Source organism: Cupressus sempervirens, chromosome 5, assembly GCF_028749045.1.
Source record: "Cupressus sempervirens isolate cs-2001-9-10 chromosome 5, ASM2874904v1, whole genome shotgun sequence".
NCBI lineage: Eukaryota > Viridiplantae > Streptophyta > Pinopsida > Cupressales > Cupressaceae > Cupressus > Cupressus sempervirens.
In genome coordinates, this window is record NC_143122.1 from 327,697,180 (window position 1) to 327,716,453 (window position 19,274).

The window sequence follows — 19,274 nt, forward strand, 5'->3', positions numbered from 1 at the left end:
GTAACATTCCTTAAAGAATTGAGGGTCTTAAGTGGAAAGGCTCTATAAGGTATTCTAGTATTTAGTGGTAAGATGGAACCTGAGGTAGTCCTAGATTGGATAGAAGGACTATAAAATTATTATTAATGTGATGGCATAACTAAAGCTTAGAAGGTTAATGTTGTTAAGGCCAGATTGAGAAGGTCTACACTCACTTGGTGAAAATTTATCCAAGATGAGAGAGAGAAGGAAGGAAAGAAGCCCATTTCCACATGGAAGGCTGTGGTTCAAGGATTAAAGATGTTTATGTACTTCAAGATTATGAAATCAAGTTGTATAAAAGGATAAAAAGTCTAAAATAGAAGGGCTTGGATGTAAATTCTTATACTAAGGATTTTTAGAGATTGTGCATGAGGTCAAGAGTTGTAGAAGGTAGCAAGGTATCTTAATGGACTCAAGTGGACTATACAAGATGAGATAAGTCTCTTGACTCCTGATAGAGTTTAGAAATGTCACCAAATAGTAATAAAGGTAAAAGATAAACTAAGGAAAAACAAGATTCAAGAATTTCTAGAGGTAGAGGCAAAGGAAGAGACAATAAAGGACATAGAGGTGGATATGGTAGTAGAAGCTCTAAGACTAAGGGTCATGGAGAGACCCAACTAACTGAGCATCAAGAAGGAAGTTTAAATAGAAGTAATTATAATAGAGGAAGGAGCTCTGGTAAAAGTTGGAGAGAAAGAAATAGTGGTCAAGGCAGAGGTTCTTATTACTTTGTAACTATGAAGTGTTACCATTGGAACCAATTGGGACACCTTGCATATAGATGTCAATAGAAAGGCCATACTTCACATGGAGAACATAAGAAGGTAAAATAGGTTCAAGAAGAGACTAGTAGTGGAGGTAAAAATCCTAAGGTACACATAGAGTTAGAAGGACATAACTTGATGACAAGGAAAACATTAATCAAGGAGCTAGTAAAAGAGGAACCTAATCAAAGAAGGTCACTATTTAGAGTGAAATGAAAAATGATGGACACAATTTGTAGAGTCATCATAGACTCAATGTCTACTAGCAATATAGTTCCAAAGGAAGTATTCAACAAGTTGAAGTTGAAAAGGGTACCCCATAGAAACCCATACAAGGTTACTTGGATAAAAAAAGGACAACATTTCTTAGTCAATGAACAAGCATGTAAAGAGTTTTCCACTTGGAAATAAAAAGATAGAGTATTGTGAGACATCTTACTTATGGATGCATGTCACCTACTACTTGGTAGGCCATGGCAATTTGACAAATGAGCCATACATGATGGATTAAAGAATTCTTATTCTTTAAAGAAAAAACAATGTGACTTTCAAGGTAAAATCACTACTAGAGGATGGAGAAATGAAGTCATGAGGTCCCAATGTTCTTATGGTTAGTGAAAAGGAGATCATAGAAAACTTGGGGGAAGGTAAGGGAGTAGGATTTGCACTTGTTTTTAAGCCAAAAGAAGAAAGTGTAGAAGAGGCAAACAAGAAGGTAGAATTTCCAAAGGAAGTGTAGGAGTTGTTGCAAAGGTATGAAGGCATAGTAAGTGATGGAAAACCATCAACTCTACCCCCTAAGAGAGTTTTTAGTCATCAAATTGATATTATCCTAGGAACTACCCTTCCTGCAAAGGAAAACTTTAAGATGAACCCTAAGAAAAATGAGGAAATTGCCAAACAAATACGAGAACTCATTAGGAAAAGAATTATCCCTTGTGTTGTTCCCACTATCTTAGCACCCAAAAAGGGAGTAACTTGGAGGCTATGTACTGACTCAAGATCTATTAAAAAGATAACCATTAGATATAGGTTCCCTACCCCTAGGATAGAATACCTAAGGGACTATCTAGGAGAAACCAAATATTTTACTAAGATTGATCTAAAGAGTGGTACCACCAAATTAGGATCAATGAGGGAGATGAATGGAAGAAAACCTTCAAAACCATAGAAGGTCTATATGAATGGTTTATAATTCCATTTGGACTATCCAATGCCCCATCTACATTCATGAGCCTTATGAATGAAGTCATAAAATGCTACGTAGGAAAATTTATGGCAGTATATCTAGATGATATACTCATTTTTAGAAAGGCTAAAGAAGAACACCTTAGTCATTTGAATATTTTTTCAAGAAGCTACATGATGATAAACTTGGAGAAGTGTGAACTCATCAAGCCAGAGTTTTGTACCTTCAGTTTCTGTTATCCCAAGGAAATCTAAAGATGGATCCAAGTAAAGGAAAAGTCATTCTCAATTGGCCTACTTCAAGGACTGCAATAGAGGTAAGAAGTTTTTACGGTTTAGCCCAATATTATAGGAAGTTCATTAAACAATTCAATGATATTTGTGCTTCTATGTTTGATACTATAAAAGGAGGAATGCAAACTAAGTTTGTTTGGAATGATAAATCTAACCATGGATTTGAGTTTTTGAGGAAAAATGTTGCCATTCAACCAATCTTGGTTTTACAAAGCTTTGAGAAGTTGTTCATAGTTGAGTGTGATGGTATCAATGTGGCTATTGGTGTTGTTTTAAGCCAAGAGGGAAGACTAGTTGCTTTTCATAGTGAAACATTAAGTTATGCTAAGAAGAAGTACTCTTCTTATGACCTAGAGATGTATGCTCTAGTAGTCTAGGCATTAAGGAAATGGAGGCACTACTATCTTCCAAAGGAACTTGTGGTCCTCTTAGACAATCAGGCACTAAGTTCTTAAATTTAGAAGACAAGATTAATCATAAACATATGAAGTGGTTAGAGTATCTGTAGGCCTAAACTTTCAACATTAAACACAAGAAGTGACTACAAAAGTAGGTAGTAGATGCCTTGAGTAGGAGACTACTAACAATACAAGAAGTAGAGTTGTAGAGAATGGCTATTGAAATTTTTAAAGGCTTATATGCTAATGATGAAGACTTTGCAGAGATATACAAGTTATCTAAAGAACACAAGAACCACTTCAATCGTGAGTTTTCTAATGATACTTTTCAAAGTGAATTTCTATTTAAGGGAAGTCACTTGTGTGTCCCTAGAGGGTCAATTAGAGAAAATTTGATAGAAGAAAAGCATAATGGTGCACTTAGTGGACACTTTGGAGTTAATAAGACCCAAGATTTAGTGCAGAGGTTCTATTTTTTCCTAAAATGAATCTAGATGTTGAGAGGTATGTGGAGTGTTGTATAGTGTGTCAAAAAGAAAAATGTACATCCTCTAATGCAAGCCTTTATCAACCTTTTCAAATTCCAAGTAGACCATGGGAATGCTTGAACATGAACTTTGGTGTAGGGTTACCAAGGATAAAGTAAGGATTTGATAGTATATACGTTATAGTTGATATATTTAGAAAAATGAACCATTTTGTTCCTTTCAATATAGTTCATGATTCTTGCCAAATAGGACAATTTTTCTTCAAAGAAGAGGTGAGGATACATGGATTACCTCTAAGGATGGTCTTAAATAGAGACTAAATTCATGAGTCACTTTTGGAAAATGTTGTGGCACAAATTGGGAACTAATTTATCTTTTGGATCAACATATCACCCATAGACAGATGGCCAAATAGAGGTGGTCAACAGAATCCTTGGAAACCTCTTTAGGTGTCTTACAAAGGAGTATGGATAGACTTGGGACCAACTCCTAGGGTGGGTAGAATATGCTTATAATGATATAGTGAACAAGACTATTGGAAAGAGCCCCTTTCAAATAGGCTATGGACTACACCTTAGAGGGATATTTGAGCTCAAAGAAAGTTAAAGAATGTAGAAAAGGGTAGTGGTTATGGTGAAGAATTTTTACACTCCATGAAAAGGTACATGAAACAGTGAGAATAACTTTGCAAGAAAACATAACAAAGATCACATAGAAGGTGGACAAAAGGAAGAAAGATATTCAATTCTAGGTAGGAGATATAGTCATGGTTCATCTAGAAAAGGCTAGACTATAGAAGGTATTACCATACAAATTTTAGATGAGAAGATTAGGGCCATGCACCATTCTGGCCAAATATAGAAACAATGCATAGAAGGTTGAGATCCCTAAAGATATGGGTTTGTCCCCAATCGTCAATATTGAAAATTTGATCCTTTAAAAAGGTCCCACTCCAGATCTAGATAAGAGTCTTATAGAGGTCATAAAGGAGGCACTAGACCTAAATTTAACTCCTACACCACCTAAAAGGGTAGAAAAGATACTTGACTCTAGGGCCTACAAGAAGACCCAGTAGAGAGCTTACTATGAGCATCTAGTAAAATGACATGGACAAGATGATACAGAGGCCACTTGGATCAAGGAGACTAAATTTAAGAAGTTGGGAGTTAGATGCCAACTTTCTCAATCCAAGGATGGATTGAAGTCTTGTTATTTGAGGAAGATGGTGCAGGAGCACGTAGGCTTATCCATTAAATCTTGTTATAATTTTGGCTTGTACTGACTTTAGCTAAGTTAGTAGTGTTTTTTTGGACCTTAGAAGGTATTTATTGTGTTTTCTTAGGTGGATTAGACTAAGATCAATCCAATGTAGGTGTTTATTTCTTTAACAGTTGTTAGTGCTAGATTAGGCCTAAAGTGGGATAAGTAGGTCTTAAAGCATATAAGGCTTGGGAAATGGTAGAAACATACGTAAAATAGTTCCTAGGATTTTTATACATAATTATGGGTTGATTAGAGACCCTTAGACTGCATCTAGTAAAATGATTTAAAAGTTGTCATAATGTTGCTTGACAACATTTTGCAATTTTTGAAAATTTCATTACAACGAACTACAAGATTGGGTTATTTTTGAGGCATTATTATGGGTAGTTTCCATAATGGCCTATAATTAAGTGTATGGAATATTTAAACTTCTAGGATCCCTTTTCCAAAGGTAGGGTGTAATATAGTGGAAATTTTGAAATGGAATAGAGCTCATAAATTCTATTTGGTAGTGACAATCAACTTGCATTCAGTGAAAATGTGTTTTTATGGATCAATCTGTGTGAATTAGCTTTTTAGTTGTGTAGAGTAGATAGTCTTAATAATTTATTATTTAGTACTTAAGTTTAGTTGAGTTCATTAGAGTAGTTTTTGAAATTTTTTTTGTAACTAGTGTAGTTTCTAGGGCAGACATAGTTTTTTTTTCATTTATGGCTTCCCCATAGTTCTGCACTATGCAAATCATCATGACTCAAAGGGATACGTTAGATAAGCCATTGGGGGTTGTTTTCATGAAAGGAGGAGCTATGGAAGATGTGTTAACTATTTTTAGCATCATCCCTTAGGCTAGATTAGTGAGCCCAACTAGGTGCATGACAATGCAAAATTGATGCACTATGAAGGGGCAAGAGAGAGGGCATAGAAACAAGAATGGTTTTGGAAGTATAATAGTCCTATAGACTACTAATTGTGATATTGGGTGCTGTCCAATCCATTTAGGTAAATTTCCTAGCATAAATTAGTGATCAACACAATTTCAACCCTATTAGCCCTATTTACCCTACCTTTTAGGACTCCACTATATCGATGACTTAGGAACCTAAGACCATAGAAATATTCAAGTTCTCAAAAAAGTGTATCTGAATATCAAGTTTGTTTTTGGTGTTGTTTGGAAGTTTTGAGAAAGAATTGGATAAAACCCATTGAATGGGGCTAATTGGATAATTAAGCTTATTAGGCCAAATCCATAGAAAATCTTGAACCTGATAGGAAACCCCTAGATGCCTTGTTCAAATGGATTAAATTGGAATTCAATTTTTATTGGTGATGAACATACCCCCTGCAGCACTAGTGAAGATAATATGGTGAAATTGTCCTTGGAGACCTCCAAGGAAAAGTGAAGGTTTGAAGCACTTTTAATGATAGTTATCCCTCAAGGTGAAGCACAAAGAAGCTCACTCATAGGGTTGAGTTAGGGAAGTCTTAGAATAGAATTGAAAAGACTTGTAAGGCCCTAGTAGTGATCTTAGGGTCTTGAGAAGGCTAGGAATAGTATAGCCTGGATAGCGACTATGTAAGCACACCTTGGAGAGATCCTATCACTATTGAAGACAACAAAAGCTTAAATAAGAAATTCAAGAAGCCACGTTTCAAGTTAATCCTGAGAAATCCCCATGCTTAGATGGTTTCAAAGTTTTCTCCTTCCAAAAATATTGGGATATTTAGGTCACAACCTTTGGGAGGCTATACAAACAACTAGGAGCTCATGTTCCCTTCTAACTAAAATTAACAATACCTTTTAAACCTTAATTCTGAAGAAAATAGATGATGAATGTATAGTGGAATTTAGGCCTATACCTTTATGGAATACTATTTACAAAATTCTTTCAAAAGAATTAGAAAACATATTTAGAATAGTATTACTAAACCTCATCTCAGAAGAACATATAGGATTTTCTCCAAAGTGGTTAATTTTTGATGGTATTGTCTTAATTCAAGAACTAATTCATTTAGTACAAATCAATAAAGAATATTGCATGCTAATCAAGTTAGATATTAAAAAAAGCTATGACAAAGTGGATTGGATATTTTTATGTAAAAAATTCAAAGCTCTTGGATTTTAACATCAATGGATTAATCTAATCTAGATAACTACATCTTGACACCTAAAATATCCCTTCTCATAAATAGAACTCTTGAAGGCTACTTTAGCATATCTAGAGAAATTAGACAAGGAGGTCATACATCAAATTTTATCTTCATTATCATGATAGAATCTTTTGGTAGACCTACTGAAAAAAATCAAACCAAAAGGAAAATTAGAGGAATTACAATAACAGCGGTAAGTCCCTAAAATAATACACCAACCATTTGTAGATGATGTCAGTCTATGAGGAGACAACACTTTGGAAGAGGCTAAATTTTTTAAGAAAATAATGAACAATTACAAAGAAGCCTCAAGCTAGAAATTAAATACTAATAAGATAGTGATCTTCTTTATTAATAGGAATGAGAACTTGGAAAAAGACAGTTGTAAAATAATAGAATACAGAAAAGGAACTCTCCAATGCAAATATCTTAGTACATACAACTAAAAAATGGTTTTAGAGAAGGTAAATCATACAACTTGATTTTATAAAAAAATGGATTAAAAATGACAAGATGGAAAGAGAAATGGTTAACTAAAGCGGGCAGGGAAACTATGATCAAAGTAGTTCTTACAGATATCCCTAGCTATCATATAACATGTCTCTATTTACCTAAAAGAATAAAAAGAGAACCAAATTCTAAACTAAAAAATATATTTTGGAAAGGAACTAGACACAAGAAGAAACAAGCCTTAAAAAAATGAGAAACAAATATGCAAACCTAAAGAATATTAAGTTTTAGGGATTAAAAATTGGAGTTCAAAAAATTAGGCTCTATGAGCTAAACTTATATGGAGAATGTACAAAGAGAATAATAGTAAATGAGCCAAAAATTTATTTCATAAATATTTGAACAATAATAATCCTTTTTCTTTATTTAGAACTAAAAATCCACCAAAAGGATCTATAATTTGGAACTTCGTGTTGAATTGTCACCCATTAATAGCTCTAATAACTTGACCTAGTATGTTGGTTTAGGGAAAGATTTGTTATTTTGGGATGACTCATGGAATGGAATTCCTTAACAAGATAATGCAAATTTACTAGAAAATATAAAAAATACTCTATCTACATTATGGGGTCAATATGTTCGCGATTATAAAATTAAAATAAATTACAATTAGAATTAGGGATGGAAATGGAAATCTCTTGAAGAAACACCACTCTCAACATGAGATAAAAACATATCTAAATAGTTCTTAAATAGTAGGTAGGATAATCACACAGATATGGATGATAGACTAATATGGCTAGCCTAAAATGATAGAAATTGTAAAGTCAAACAAGGGTATGAAAAGATAATAAGATCTTAGTAATGGAAAAGTTTGGTATTCCTCTTAATCTATGTTGGGACTTGACATGTCTTCCAAAATCTGGTATTTTTCTCTGGGTAGTTATTCAAAAGAGAATTTTAACAAGAAATGTTCTTTTCCAAAATGGGTCTTGAGGGATCATCGAGATGCTTACTTTATGAGAATAACTATGAAACTTTTGAGCACTTTCTTTATGACCATCCCTTGCTAAAAATTGTTGGCATTGATTATATGTAATAAATTAAATTGGCAATTGTCACTCCCTGATAACTAGGTAAATTTATTAAAAAGTTAGCCTTAAAATGATAGTTCTAGGGTTTGCATAATATATGGAAAATAGTATCATCCATATTCTTTGGAATTATGGAAAGAAAGAAATTGAATTATTTTCTATAATGAAAGGATGGATCTACTATCTCTTCTCAATAAGGTGAAGTCTTGTATTATTGAGGTATTTAGTACTATTCTAAATACATATAAGGAGGAAGAATCATTCTTAGATTGGAATGCAAAAATGCATAAAAATTGGTTCAACATAATCAATCTATAGATGACCTACTACAGATCAAACAAGCTTGCCAGGATTAAATATAGATGGGAACCTCCTCTAGTAGGCTAGTCAAAGTTAAATTTTGACCTAGGGCATCTAGAAGTAATCTAGGTCCAACATGCTCTGGTTTTATTATTCATTTTATAATAGATCATGCTTAATGAAATGTGCTAAGACCTTAGCGATAATTTCTAATATTTTAGCAGAATTAGAGGCCCTAATTGAAGTTTAACTCTTAGTAGAGAGGTTGGAATAAATAAACTAATAATAGAAGGTGATTCACAAATTATCTTAAATGCATTAAGAAAAAGAGAAACCCCAAATTGGATTCTTAATTCCGAATGTGAATATGCTTTAGTAATAGTGGATAAATTTGAAGAAGTAATCATAAAATATATTTATAGGGAAGGTAATAGATAGGAGGATAGTCTAACTAATAAGGGAGAAAATGGAGAGGAAAATTTGAGATAAACCAACTTTCTAGGTTTTGTTCATAGAATAGTTGAATGTTATTGAACTATTGTCTTATAGTCAATTTATAGTGTTTGGTCAACTTTGTAATTATCTTAGGTTTCTTATTTTAGATCTTTTAGTATGTATGTTTCAAATTAGATATTGAGGAGTGTAGGCTTGAAGGTCCCATTAATCTAGCACCTTGCTATTACTTAGTTTTTTCTAAGTTAGGATTGTTTGAGGAAGATTATTTTATTTTAGTTAGCGTTAACAGGTTTATCCTAGAATGAGAGTGTCTAATAATGTTATTTTTACTTCATCTGTATTAGTAGATATCTTAGTTTAGGGTTTTCATATTATCAAATTTAGACATCATAAGTATATACTATAAATACTTATAATCTTTTTAATAGTTTCCAAATAATATGTAAAGATATTAGATAAAGAAATTCAGTGTATAAAATGAAACAAAGCGTTAAAGATTACAAAGGAAGGAAGGATATTTGAAATCATGGGAACAATAAGGAAAGTAAACATTGTAATATTTAAAGCACCTATGAAAGAGGAAACTCTCTAACATTCCTAGAAAGGGTTAAATATATAACTTTAACTTATTGCTTTTGTAACTAGAAGGTATGCCATCCAAACACCACATGATGTAATTGAGGAACATGTATATCTTAGATCAAGACTTATATCCTAGGTGATACTAGAGGTTTTCTTCCCCGTTCTTTTCCCCCCAGTGCTTGTACTTTGAATGGAAAAAAAATTGTTTAAAATTAATTTGAAATATAAAAAGAGGGCATATGCCTTTTATCAATTGAAAAAAATGTAAAATTAGTAATTAATTATGGATTACTAATATATGAAAAAATATCAAATTCATTGAAAAGTTTCTAAGCTTAAATGTTTTATTTTACAAAGATTTTAAATTTTAATATAATATAATTTTTACACACACACACACACACACACACACACACACACACACACACTCATATCTCTCTCTCTCTCTCTCTCACACACAAACACATACATATATATTTCCACACACACATACACACATATATGTATATATTTATATGTGTAGAGATATATGTATAGACACACAACACACAAAGACGTGTGTGTGTGTGTGTAATAAAATAACATATATTTATAATAAATTTTAATGGTTTGTTAATAAATTTAAGTGTCATATTGAGAGTTTTATAAAAATATAGCCCTCAATTTATATGGTCTAATAATCATCCAATCATATACGACCCAAAAGTGGAAAAATGACCAATACAACCTTCAAAACAAGGTCTAGTTGTACCTTATTCCTATGTACATGCAACCAATCTTTTCATGAGTGCCATTTTTTTTGCATTCCTAAGTTGACCTTTTTGGGCATCTCTTTTTATTTTTTCATGTGTCTATTGACATATTCTTTGATCTCAAGTATATTCCAAGTGCATGACTAGAAAGATAATATTTCAACAAATAATAGCATATGCCAATTCTTTTCCCAACTATATTTGACTTTTCAAGAATTTGGAATTTTCTAAATGTATTAGTGGTGGCCTCTTCTTACGTTGGTTGACGTAAATTGGAAAATTGTCTATAACTTTTGCATTTAGTGTTGAAATTGGAAAAATATGCTATCATTCAAAATGTAATTTTGATAGAATTCTAGTGGTTTACTCTCATATTTAGATTCCTATGTAGGTTTCTATAGTAGTTGATCAATTGTAGATCTATAATCTAATCTAAGCTCATACATTTTTGCTAATATCTTCAAATTTTGTGATACTTGTGACATTGTCAAATCTAGTAATTCAATTTTTCTAGAGTTTATCCAATTAATTTTTTCTAATGGAATATTATGTTCTATATATATACATATATATATATATATACATATATATATATATATACATATATATATATACATACATATATACATATATATATATATATACATACATATATACATATATATATATATATACATACATATATACATATATACATATATATATACATACATATATACATATATACATATATATATACATACATATATACATATATACATATATATATACATACATATATACATATATACATATATATATATATATATATACATATATACATATATAGTATATATATATATATGTATATATATGTATATATGTATATATGTATATGTATGTATGTATGTATGTATGTATGTATGTATGTATGTATGTATGTATGTATGTATGTATATATATATATATATATATATATATATATATATATAATACTTCAATTTATTGGCACCTTGAATGGATTTTTTATTGTCAAACAAGTCTTTATTTGATCTTGTTTGTATGGATAAAGATTTTTTTGGCCTTGTTATTTTATTTGAGAAGGTATAATGGTTTTTTTAAATTCATTCATCTATTATCATATTCTAGTAAAGAATAGGTACAAATCTTACTGACAGATAATCTTAATACATCTTAGGTTCCTTAATTCTCCTTATCTATATAGACACATTCCTCAACATATCTTAAAGATGGTAAGCTTCATACTTGGAGGATCATTAGTGACCATTTTGTAAGAGCAATTGGTTCTAGTATTGATAATGACACTATGTTTACATTCTATTGCACATTGATTGTCTTACACTATTGAACATTGATTTTCCTCACAGATCTTAGAATCACCTTTTGGAGAGATTTAGAGACATTCAAATCTCTTTATTTCAAGATTTTTGTGGAAGAGGTTAGTTCAATTACCTTCCACATGTAGATTGTATACCTTATGTTTGTAGTATTTTTCATATGCTTGATTATATCCCAAGTCTTTCATATCTTATTGATGAAACCATTTTCTCTTATTTGTCCCTCCTCACATCAATACACCACCTCAATCTTCATCATTGTATACACATAGATAGAACCTATAAAGATTCAGTGCAATAGAAAATAATTCTTCCATACATAGCTACATGGGATTTATATCATGTTGACATATAATACTTGTATATGGATTTTCATATTTTACATATGAAGGATTATCTAGAGGACATTCATATCCTCTCTGTTGATAGCATCATCAATATTTTCAATCATCTTCATTTCCCATGGAGATTGTTCTACAGTAGTCTTTGTGTAATCTTGATTGGTCACCTTACACATTGATGTTAGACATGTACCTAATTTAGTTTGTGCCATAACCATGTTTCATAGACATAGTGATAATTGACTATTTCTAGAGGTACACAATACTTGGATTTGGGTTCCTTCTTTAGTTTATAGGAATGCATTTTTATATCTTCAATGGATGTATTTCTTAGATTAATGGAAAAAATGTTGTTTGTAAGGAGGGGATTGTGGTTTGTTTTTAGGTATTCATGATAGGTACAAGAGTTATTTATTAGATGGATTCATATCCTTATTTTCTCTTTTATGGAGATATTAAGACCGTACTTCTAGGTGAGTAATTTAGTACTTGGGAGTACATATTGATCCCTTCATGCTTATCATATGTATTATTTTATATCTATTTTTCTATCTTTTGGAAACAAATTTTCTTCCATTGAGTTTTTCTTCTTTTCTCTATTTGCAAGAGTTCCATTGGTTCGTTGTGCCTAATTAAGCTTGTGTTCCAGGGACTCATTCATGATTACATTTTTCATTCATTATTTCTTTACTTTATCCTAAATTAATATTAAGGGAGTTTTTTGAGTATTTAGGAAACTATCTAATTATTCAATTAATTAGGTCCTTTAATTACTTTATTCAGTTAAGCTACACTCAGGCATATTTTCTATTTATTAAATTAGGCTAATAATAACTTAGGTTGACTCATCCATTATGAATGTGATACATAAAAATCTATATTTTTTAGATTTCAGCCTACGTTTTATGAACATCCCTTTCATAAGTATTCTCATCTATTCATTTGTAACATTTTTTTATATATCAATATAAAATTCTAAGGTTGTTGACAAAATTATTCTTGTTTGATCTCTATTTTTATGATAGGGAATGTGTTTTTAAATGATTTATGGCCTTGTGAGGTTGAACCATCAAATCCAATACCATAATCCCATATATTTTGAAACTAATTCAAATTTCATGACTGCGTATCACACCTTCTAAAGCCTAAAAGATAAATATGATTTTTGATCCAAATGATCAATAGGATAATTATGAGAACTAAAAAATCATGTAGGACGAACATAGGCAAAAATAAATATATTCTGCATTGAAGTTTCTCAATTTGATAACTGCTTCGAACCAATATGATCTTAATCACTGAAAGCCTCATGGAATGTTCCATGACTTTTACGGATAATTTATAACCGAATTTTAACAACAGGAGGAGTTATCTGAGGAGAGTAGATGAAAGGATAGACACAACTAAACAAAATTAGTGATATAAAAAAATCTAATGGCAGAAACTCTTTGGAAAAGTAGAACAAAATACTAAATTTTTCATGGACGAGTGGAATTTTCCCACACACTATTTCTTTCATTTGTTTCCTTTTCAAAACTAAAAAATATACTTTTATGAGGTCATAATATTAATGATCTATAATACATTGCAAAGTGCATTTGTTGTTTTTATATCATTGTAAAGTTTATTTGTTATTTTTATATTTTAATTTGTATTACTTTTCTTTAATTTAATTTAAGAACAATTAAATTTATAGGCTATTATAGAAAAATAATATTAATGATTTTTAATAAATTTCTTGTATTATAGAGCAATAATTTTTAATTATATAATATTAATTAAATAATATTGTATATATATATATGTATATATATATATATATATATATATATGTATATGTATATGTATATGTATATGTATATGTATATGTATATGTATATATATGCATATATTATTAATTATAATTAATTAATAAAAAAATACTAGTGACACTTGTTACTTAGTGTTTTGATCTAGCTTTATGTACATAATGTTTGTATTGGATATCAATGTATTTTTTTATTATACTTAGTTATACTTCAACTATCTTTAAAATTCAATTATAGAAATTATATAACTATTTTAATGAATATATGCCAATTTCTATTAATATAGAAAAATATAGACATATACAAAATAAATAAAGGAAAAAATATCAGTCATTAGAATCATCATGAAAGAGCCCTAAAATAAGCTTTAAATAACAATAAACCACTTCAAATACCAAACAACATTGGATTATACATTCTGGTTTTATGATAATTACATTAGCAATAAAAACAAAAAAATAAGATAGTCAAATTTGAGTACCTTTAAAAGATAACTATACAGATTATAGCATATTTATTAAAATATGCCTATCAATTTCTATTCATTTAAAAAATATATATAGATACACAAAATACAATTAGAATACAAAATCATTCATTATAATCACAAGAAAAGTGCCCCAAAATAAGATAAAAATAACAATAAAACCCAAACAACCACCCCAACAACATTGGATTAAACACCTAGATGTTATGATAATTACATTAAGAAAAAGAAAAGTACCTTAAACTAATCATTCCATCTTATCAATCTAAACCGGATAAATCCATTTTCTGTGTTGGCAGTGACCTCAAATAGTCCACAAATTCTTTGATATTTTTCCAAGATGATCCTTCTTCATCCACTGCTTTCAATATTGTCTCTCTCACTTGATCACTCCTCTTCCTTATCTTTTCATCTTTCAGCAACTCTCTCACACACCGGGCAACATCAGCTGCTTCAATAATTGAGTCATCTCTGCAACTATGTAACCCCAACCCAACTTTCCAATGATTTACAACGAGCATTCTATTTGTGCTTTGCTCAACTCCCTGAGGGAAAACCAACATTGGAACACCCAAACTTAGGCTCTCAACTGTAGAATTCCACCCACCATGAGTGAAGAAGCCTCCAACAGATGGATGTGATAAAACAAGAAGCTGAGGGGACCATGGAACCAAAAGTCCTCTATCTTTCGTTTTCTCCAAAAACCCCTCTGGAAGAATGTCATTACGGTCTGATGATAATGCTGTTTCTCCTTCTGATCTCACCAAGTCTGGACGTATCACCCAAAGAAATGCCTGTTAAATAAGTATCCAAAGTATTAGTAATAGCAAAGATAAGAGAACTATATTGTGAATATTATCTGTACTTTTATACCTGCTCGCTTTCCATCAGTCCTCTTGCTATCTCTTGCAACTGAACTTCAGAGATTTGAGCTAAGCTTCCAAACGAAATATATAAAACAGAACATTTGGGTTTCGAATCCAACCATGGTAAGCAATTAGATTCTGCCCACAAACTCAATGATCTGGGACTTACTATGGAGAAATCCTCTTGTTTTCCTTCGGTTTCAAGGTAAATTGAGGGTATTAAGGGTCCAATTGAGCAAAAAAGAGGAGATTTTTCTTTAATGGCATCACTTGCTTCTCTTTCTAGTTCATAGACTGTGTTGCTAATAATCCATGCGGCTTCATTGAGAGCGGGAAGCTGTTGCACAACAAGCTGATGTATAAAATTTGATGGGTCTCCTGATTGAATATCTGATGGGAGATCTTCTGGCTGCATTGGGGGAAGGCCTGGAATGTAATCTATCATGCCTGATAATTCAATCGTGCAATTAGTACATAAGCTCTGGGTAGGCATAAGGATTGTGCAGAAAGATCTTTTATGTTGGATGATAAAATAAATTATAAGATTAAATATTGAGGTGGAATGTTTTTAGATATATGGTTTTTATTATTAATGTTTTCGGTCATATTCTATAATCTATTGTCATCTGAATGTAAAAATTTAAAAATAATAGAATATAATATTGAGGTAAAAGGTTTTGGCACATAAAATGTACCAAAGACAAAAAGAAAAAGTCAAACATGATTTTTTCAGATTCATGAAAATACAGTTTGATCACAAAATATACAGATCATTGCTGAAAATTTCAAAAAAATTTATTGTATTTTTCTTTTTTTGAATTTTAGTCAATAGTACAATTTATAGAAAAGATAGCAGCATCCAAATATTTTTAGATAGGATTTGTATATATGATATCATATTGTATAATCCATAATATAAGAATTTAAAGATAATAGAATATACATATAAAAATGTATCCAAATTATTGTAACTCAAATAGAATTATGCAGAAATGATAAATAGTCAAGAATAAGCAATAGAATCTAGGCATGCAAAATTATCACGTCAAGCATTGACTAATAAAGATTTTACTTGTGAGTTCTATTACTACATAGAAGAGAAAAAGCGTACCTTTGGGTGGAAAGTCTCCATTGTCAATAATCATTGACAAATGTCTGTAGATGGCATGAACACTCACTGCCTGCGACCAGAAGGGCACATATGGAAGCTTAAATTTCTTAGCAACATCAAAAGTCCATGGAAGAAATGAGCTACAAATAACACACGAAATAGGAAGTTCACAACTCTGTGTTAAGAGTTTTTTAAGAAGATCATCTGTAGAATCTCTCATGCCATTCAGGAGAGCATCGAAGGCCTCCATTGAAAAGATTGTTCGCTTGAAATCTAATGGCAACCCATCTGAAACTTGAACGAAACGAATGTTATAAGATGGGACCTCTAAAATTCCATGGCGAGCGTTGCGAGCTTTCATCATTCTAGAGTGGTTGTATTCTGTGTTGACAAAGGTTATAATAATGCCTTGAGAAGCAAGCTTCTCAGAAAGCCTTATCAGAGGATTTATGTGTCCCTGAACTGGGTGTGGGATTACAACAACATGGGGAGCCATAAGTAGCTCTTTCAATGACTGTTCTAAGGATTTCTCTTGAGAAATGGATGATGGCAGGATTTCTTTTCAGAAATGGATGAAGGGAGCGATCTAAACAATGATAATCTAGAGAAATAGATAGAAACAGTGGTACAGAAATAATGTGAGCCTGAGACTCATTAAATAGCATGCGATTGTTTATAGGGTAAAAATGAATAGGCATATGATGTAATAGCATGATCATCTTCTTAACACTTGTATGTATACTGAATCTCGGTGTTAGCTGTAACTATAAGCCCTGAAAGTAAAAGGAAACCTTAAAAAACATGGTGTACCCTTTCTACCCTTCTTTTAAAGAGTTACCCTAAGATAAAGTAAAAATCTGACAACTTGAGGTACATTAATTGTACAACCACAATCCCACACGTCTCATGCACTAATAAACGTGAGAAAACTCTCAAGAGTTACATGGGCAGAAGAACAACCAAAACTGCATACAGATGTAAGCACTTATGTCAGCAGACTATCAATATGAGCCACATGCATGCAGAGGGCAAAGCCAATTCAAATACTAATACATAAAAGAGACAAGGAATCTCTACGTGCCTGTCAATATCGAATTCTGAGCTCAAAATTAAGATTTGATCTTAGCCATTGACATGTTCTGGCCTTCATCGATTCCTGTCAGGACCATACCTTGTTTTAATTGATGTTCAGAGATATAGATGTTATACAAGTTTTGTTTGTTATTTGAGTTTACGTCAAAACAATTGCTTACATTCTTTAGGCGGAATGGTTGTTGTGCATCTTTTCGCTATTAAAAGCACAAGGAAGAGTCCAAACTTTTATAGCAGCTGTCCAATTATAAGCTTCAAGCATGACAAGGATAAGAATAACAAATGTTGTTTTCACGGAAGAGAATCAAATCATTATCAGACCATACATCTTCAATCAGGTGACGCAGTCCAGCTAGGAATAGTGCAGCCACAAAACAAAAATTGCAGATGTGTACAATTTCTAACTTCAATTTATTTATATGATCAAGGACATTATTATTTGATAATTGAAAAGATGATTAACTAGCTATTGACAATCTAAGATACGTGTTACCATTTATGGGATAATGAATTTGAGATAAAGTGAAAGATACATTTAACATTGAGTGTGCTCAAATGTCTAGAAAATAAATAAATAATATTAAAACTGGGCCCTTTCTTTTTCAATGCTGATGTAGTCCTCCGACATAAAATAGATTGGATTTTGGATCGTAAATAGATTATCTCTCTACAATATATCTTGGTTTTCCTCTTGCTATAGAATTTGGCAAAGAATCTTGAGATTGGAAGATAGAAAGGGAAACTTTTTAGTCAAGTGGATAAGTACAACTTCTTAAAACTTCATTTTAAAACATCCTTGTATACTATTGTCTTTTTTTAAGATTCTTATTTTTTATTTTAACATAATAGTACAAAGTTAGAAAAAGAAAATTCTATGGACCCGGCACTGAGAAACAAAAGAAGATTTCTTTAGTATATCGGAAATTATTTGTAAAATTAAGAAGTATTGAGGGTTTGGTATACGTAGGATCCAAACCTTTAATAATACATCACTTCTTTCTAATATTAAGAGGAATCTTTGTTTGAGTGAGAAACATTATGCTATTGTTAATTGTTGGTAAATAGATTTGTTCTTTTTATCTTTTGTGAAATTATGACTCTTAATGCCCAGATTATGAACAATATCTATTCACAACAGTTGAAAAGCCATTTTATGGTTACCGGCTTTTCTTTGAATTGATAGGTACAGCTCCCTATATGAATGATATTCAAAGAATTCTATTTGTTCCTCCTATCTAATTTGGGGTATGTTATTGACCCGAGAACAGTAGAGGTATAACCAAGTTAGACTTAGACAAGACCTAACTCAGGCGAGTTTGAGTTCTATGCATCTAATTATTTTTTTGTGTATTCACAATCTTATGAATTCACAAAACCTTTAGATATCTAACTACGAAAACTTGAAGCTGAACTACTGCTATTAATTAATTATACTAAAGTTTCCTTTTTTTTGAATGAATAATAACAATGCTTATTACATTCACTCACTGTATTGTGAACAAGAGAAGTAAAACTCTATTTATTCCTCATTCCAATTCCAAACATCTGAGGAAAATGCTAACTTCAACAATTCTACGAAACAGAAAATAATTGATATTGAGTACTCTCAATTGTCTCTGCAACAAAAAGCATCTCACACCAAAAATTTGCTGACCTTTGATTGACCATTAAATTTCATACATATAGGATTTGAGAGATGACCGTTACAATAGGAATATCAATCGGTTCATCTTCTCAGATGACAAATGGCAAGATGCCAGTTTGTCGAATTTCAAAAGTTTACAAAAATTTATAACATTTACATCAGAAAACAGAAAAGGAGCATCGAATAAGTCATTTAGACTTCTTTCCCTTTTCAGTTTTTGCCCTATATGTTCTGGCAGCCACTATAATTGGGATCATCTCCTCATGACTAGGCACATGTACATTGGTGAATCTTAAGAGCCACTTTGAATGCTCCCGAGCCAATTCCTTTACTGCACCCAGCTGACTTGTCAACTCTCCAGCAGCCACATGTATGCATCCGCCGAG

General features: G+C 31.4%; 1 protein-coding gene across 1 annotated transcript; it reads right to left on the minus strand.

Moving 5' to 3' along the window:
• Nucleotides 1–14,330: 14,330 nt before the first annotated feature.
• Nucleotides 14,331–16,780, minus strand: LOC149556005 (UDP-glycosyltransferase 86A1-like). The gene is made up of 3 exons (XM_089830120.1): nucleotides 16,152–16,780; nucleotides 15,048–15,487; nucleotides 14,331–14,968 (listed from the first exon to the last, which is right to left on the minus strand). The coding sequence occupies exons 1-3, from the start codon at nucleotides 16,645–16,647 to the stop codon at nucleotides 14,435–14,437; spliced, it is 1,470 nt and encodes a 489-aa protein (XP_089686246.1). The 5' UTR covers nucleotides 16,648–16,780; the 3' UTR covers nucleotides 14,331–14,434.
• Nucleotides 16,781–19,274: the final 2,494 nt, after the last annotated feature.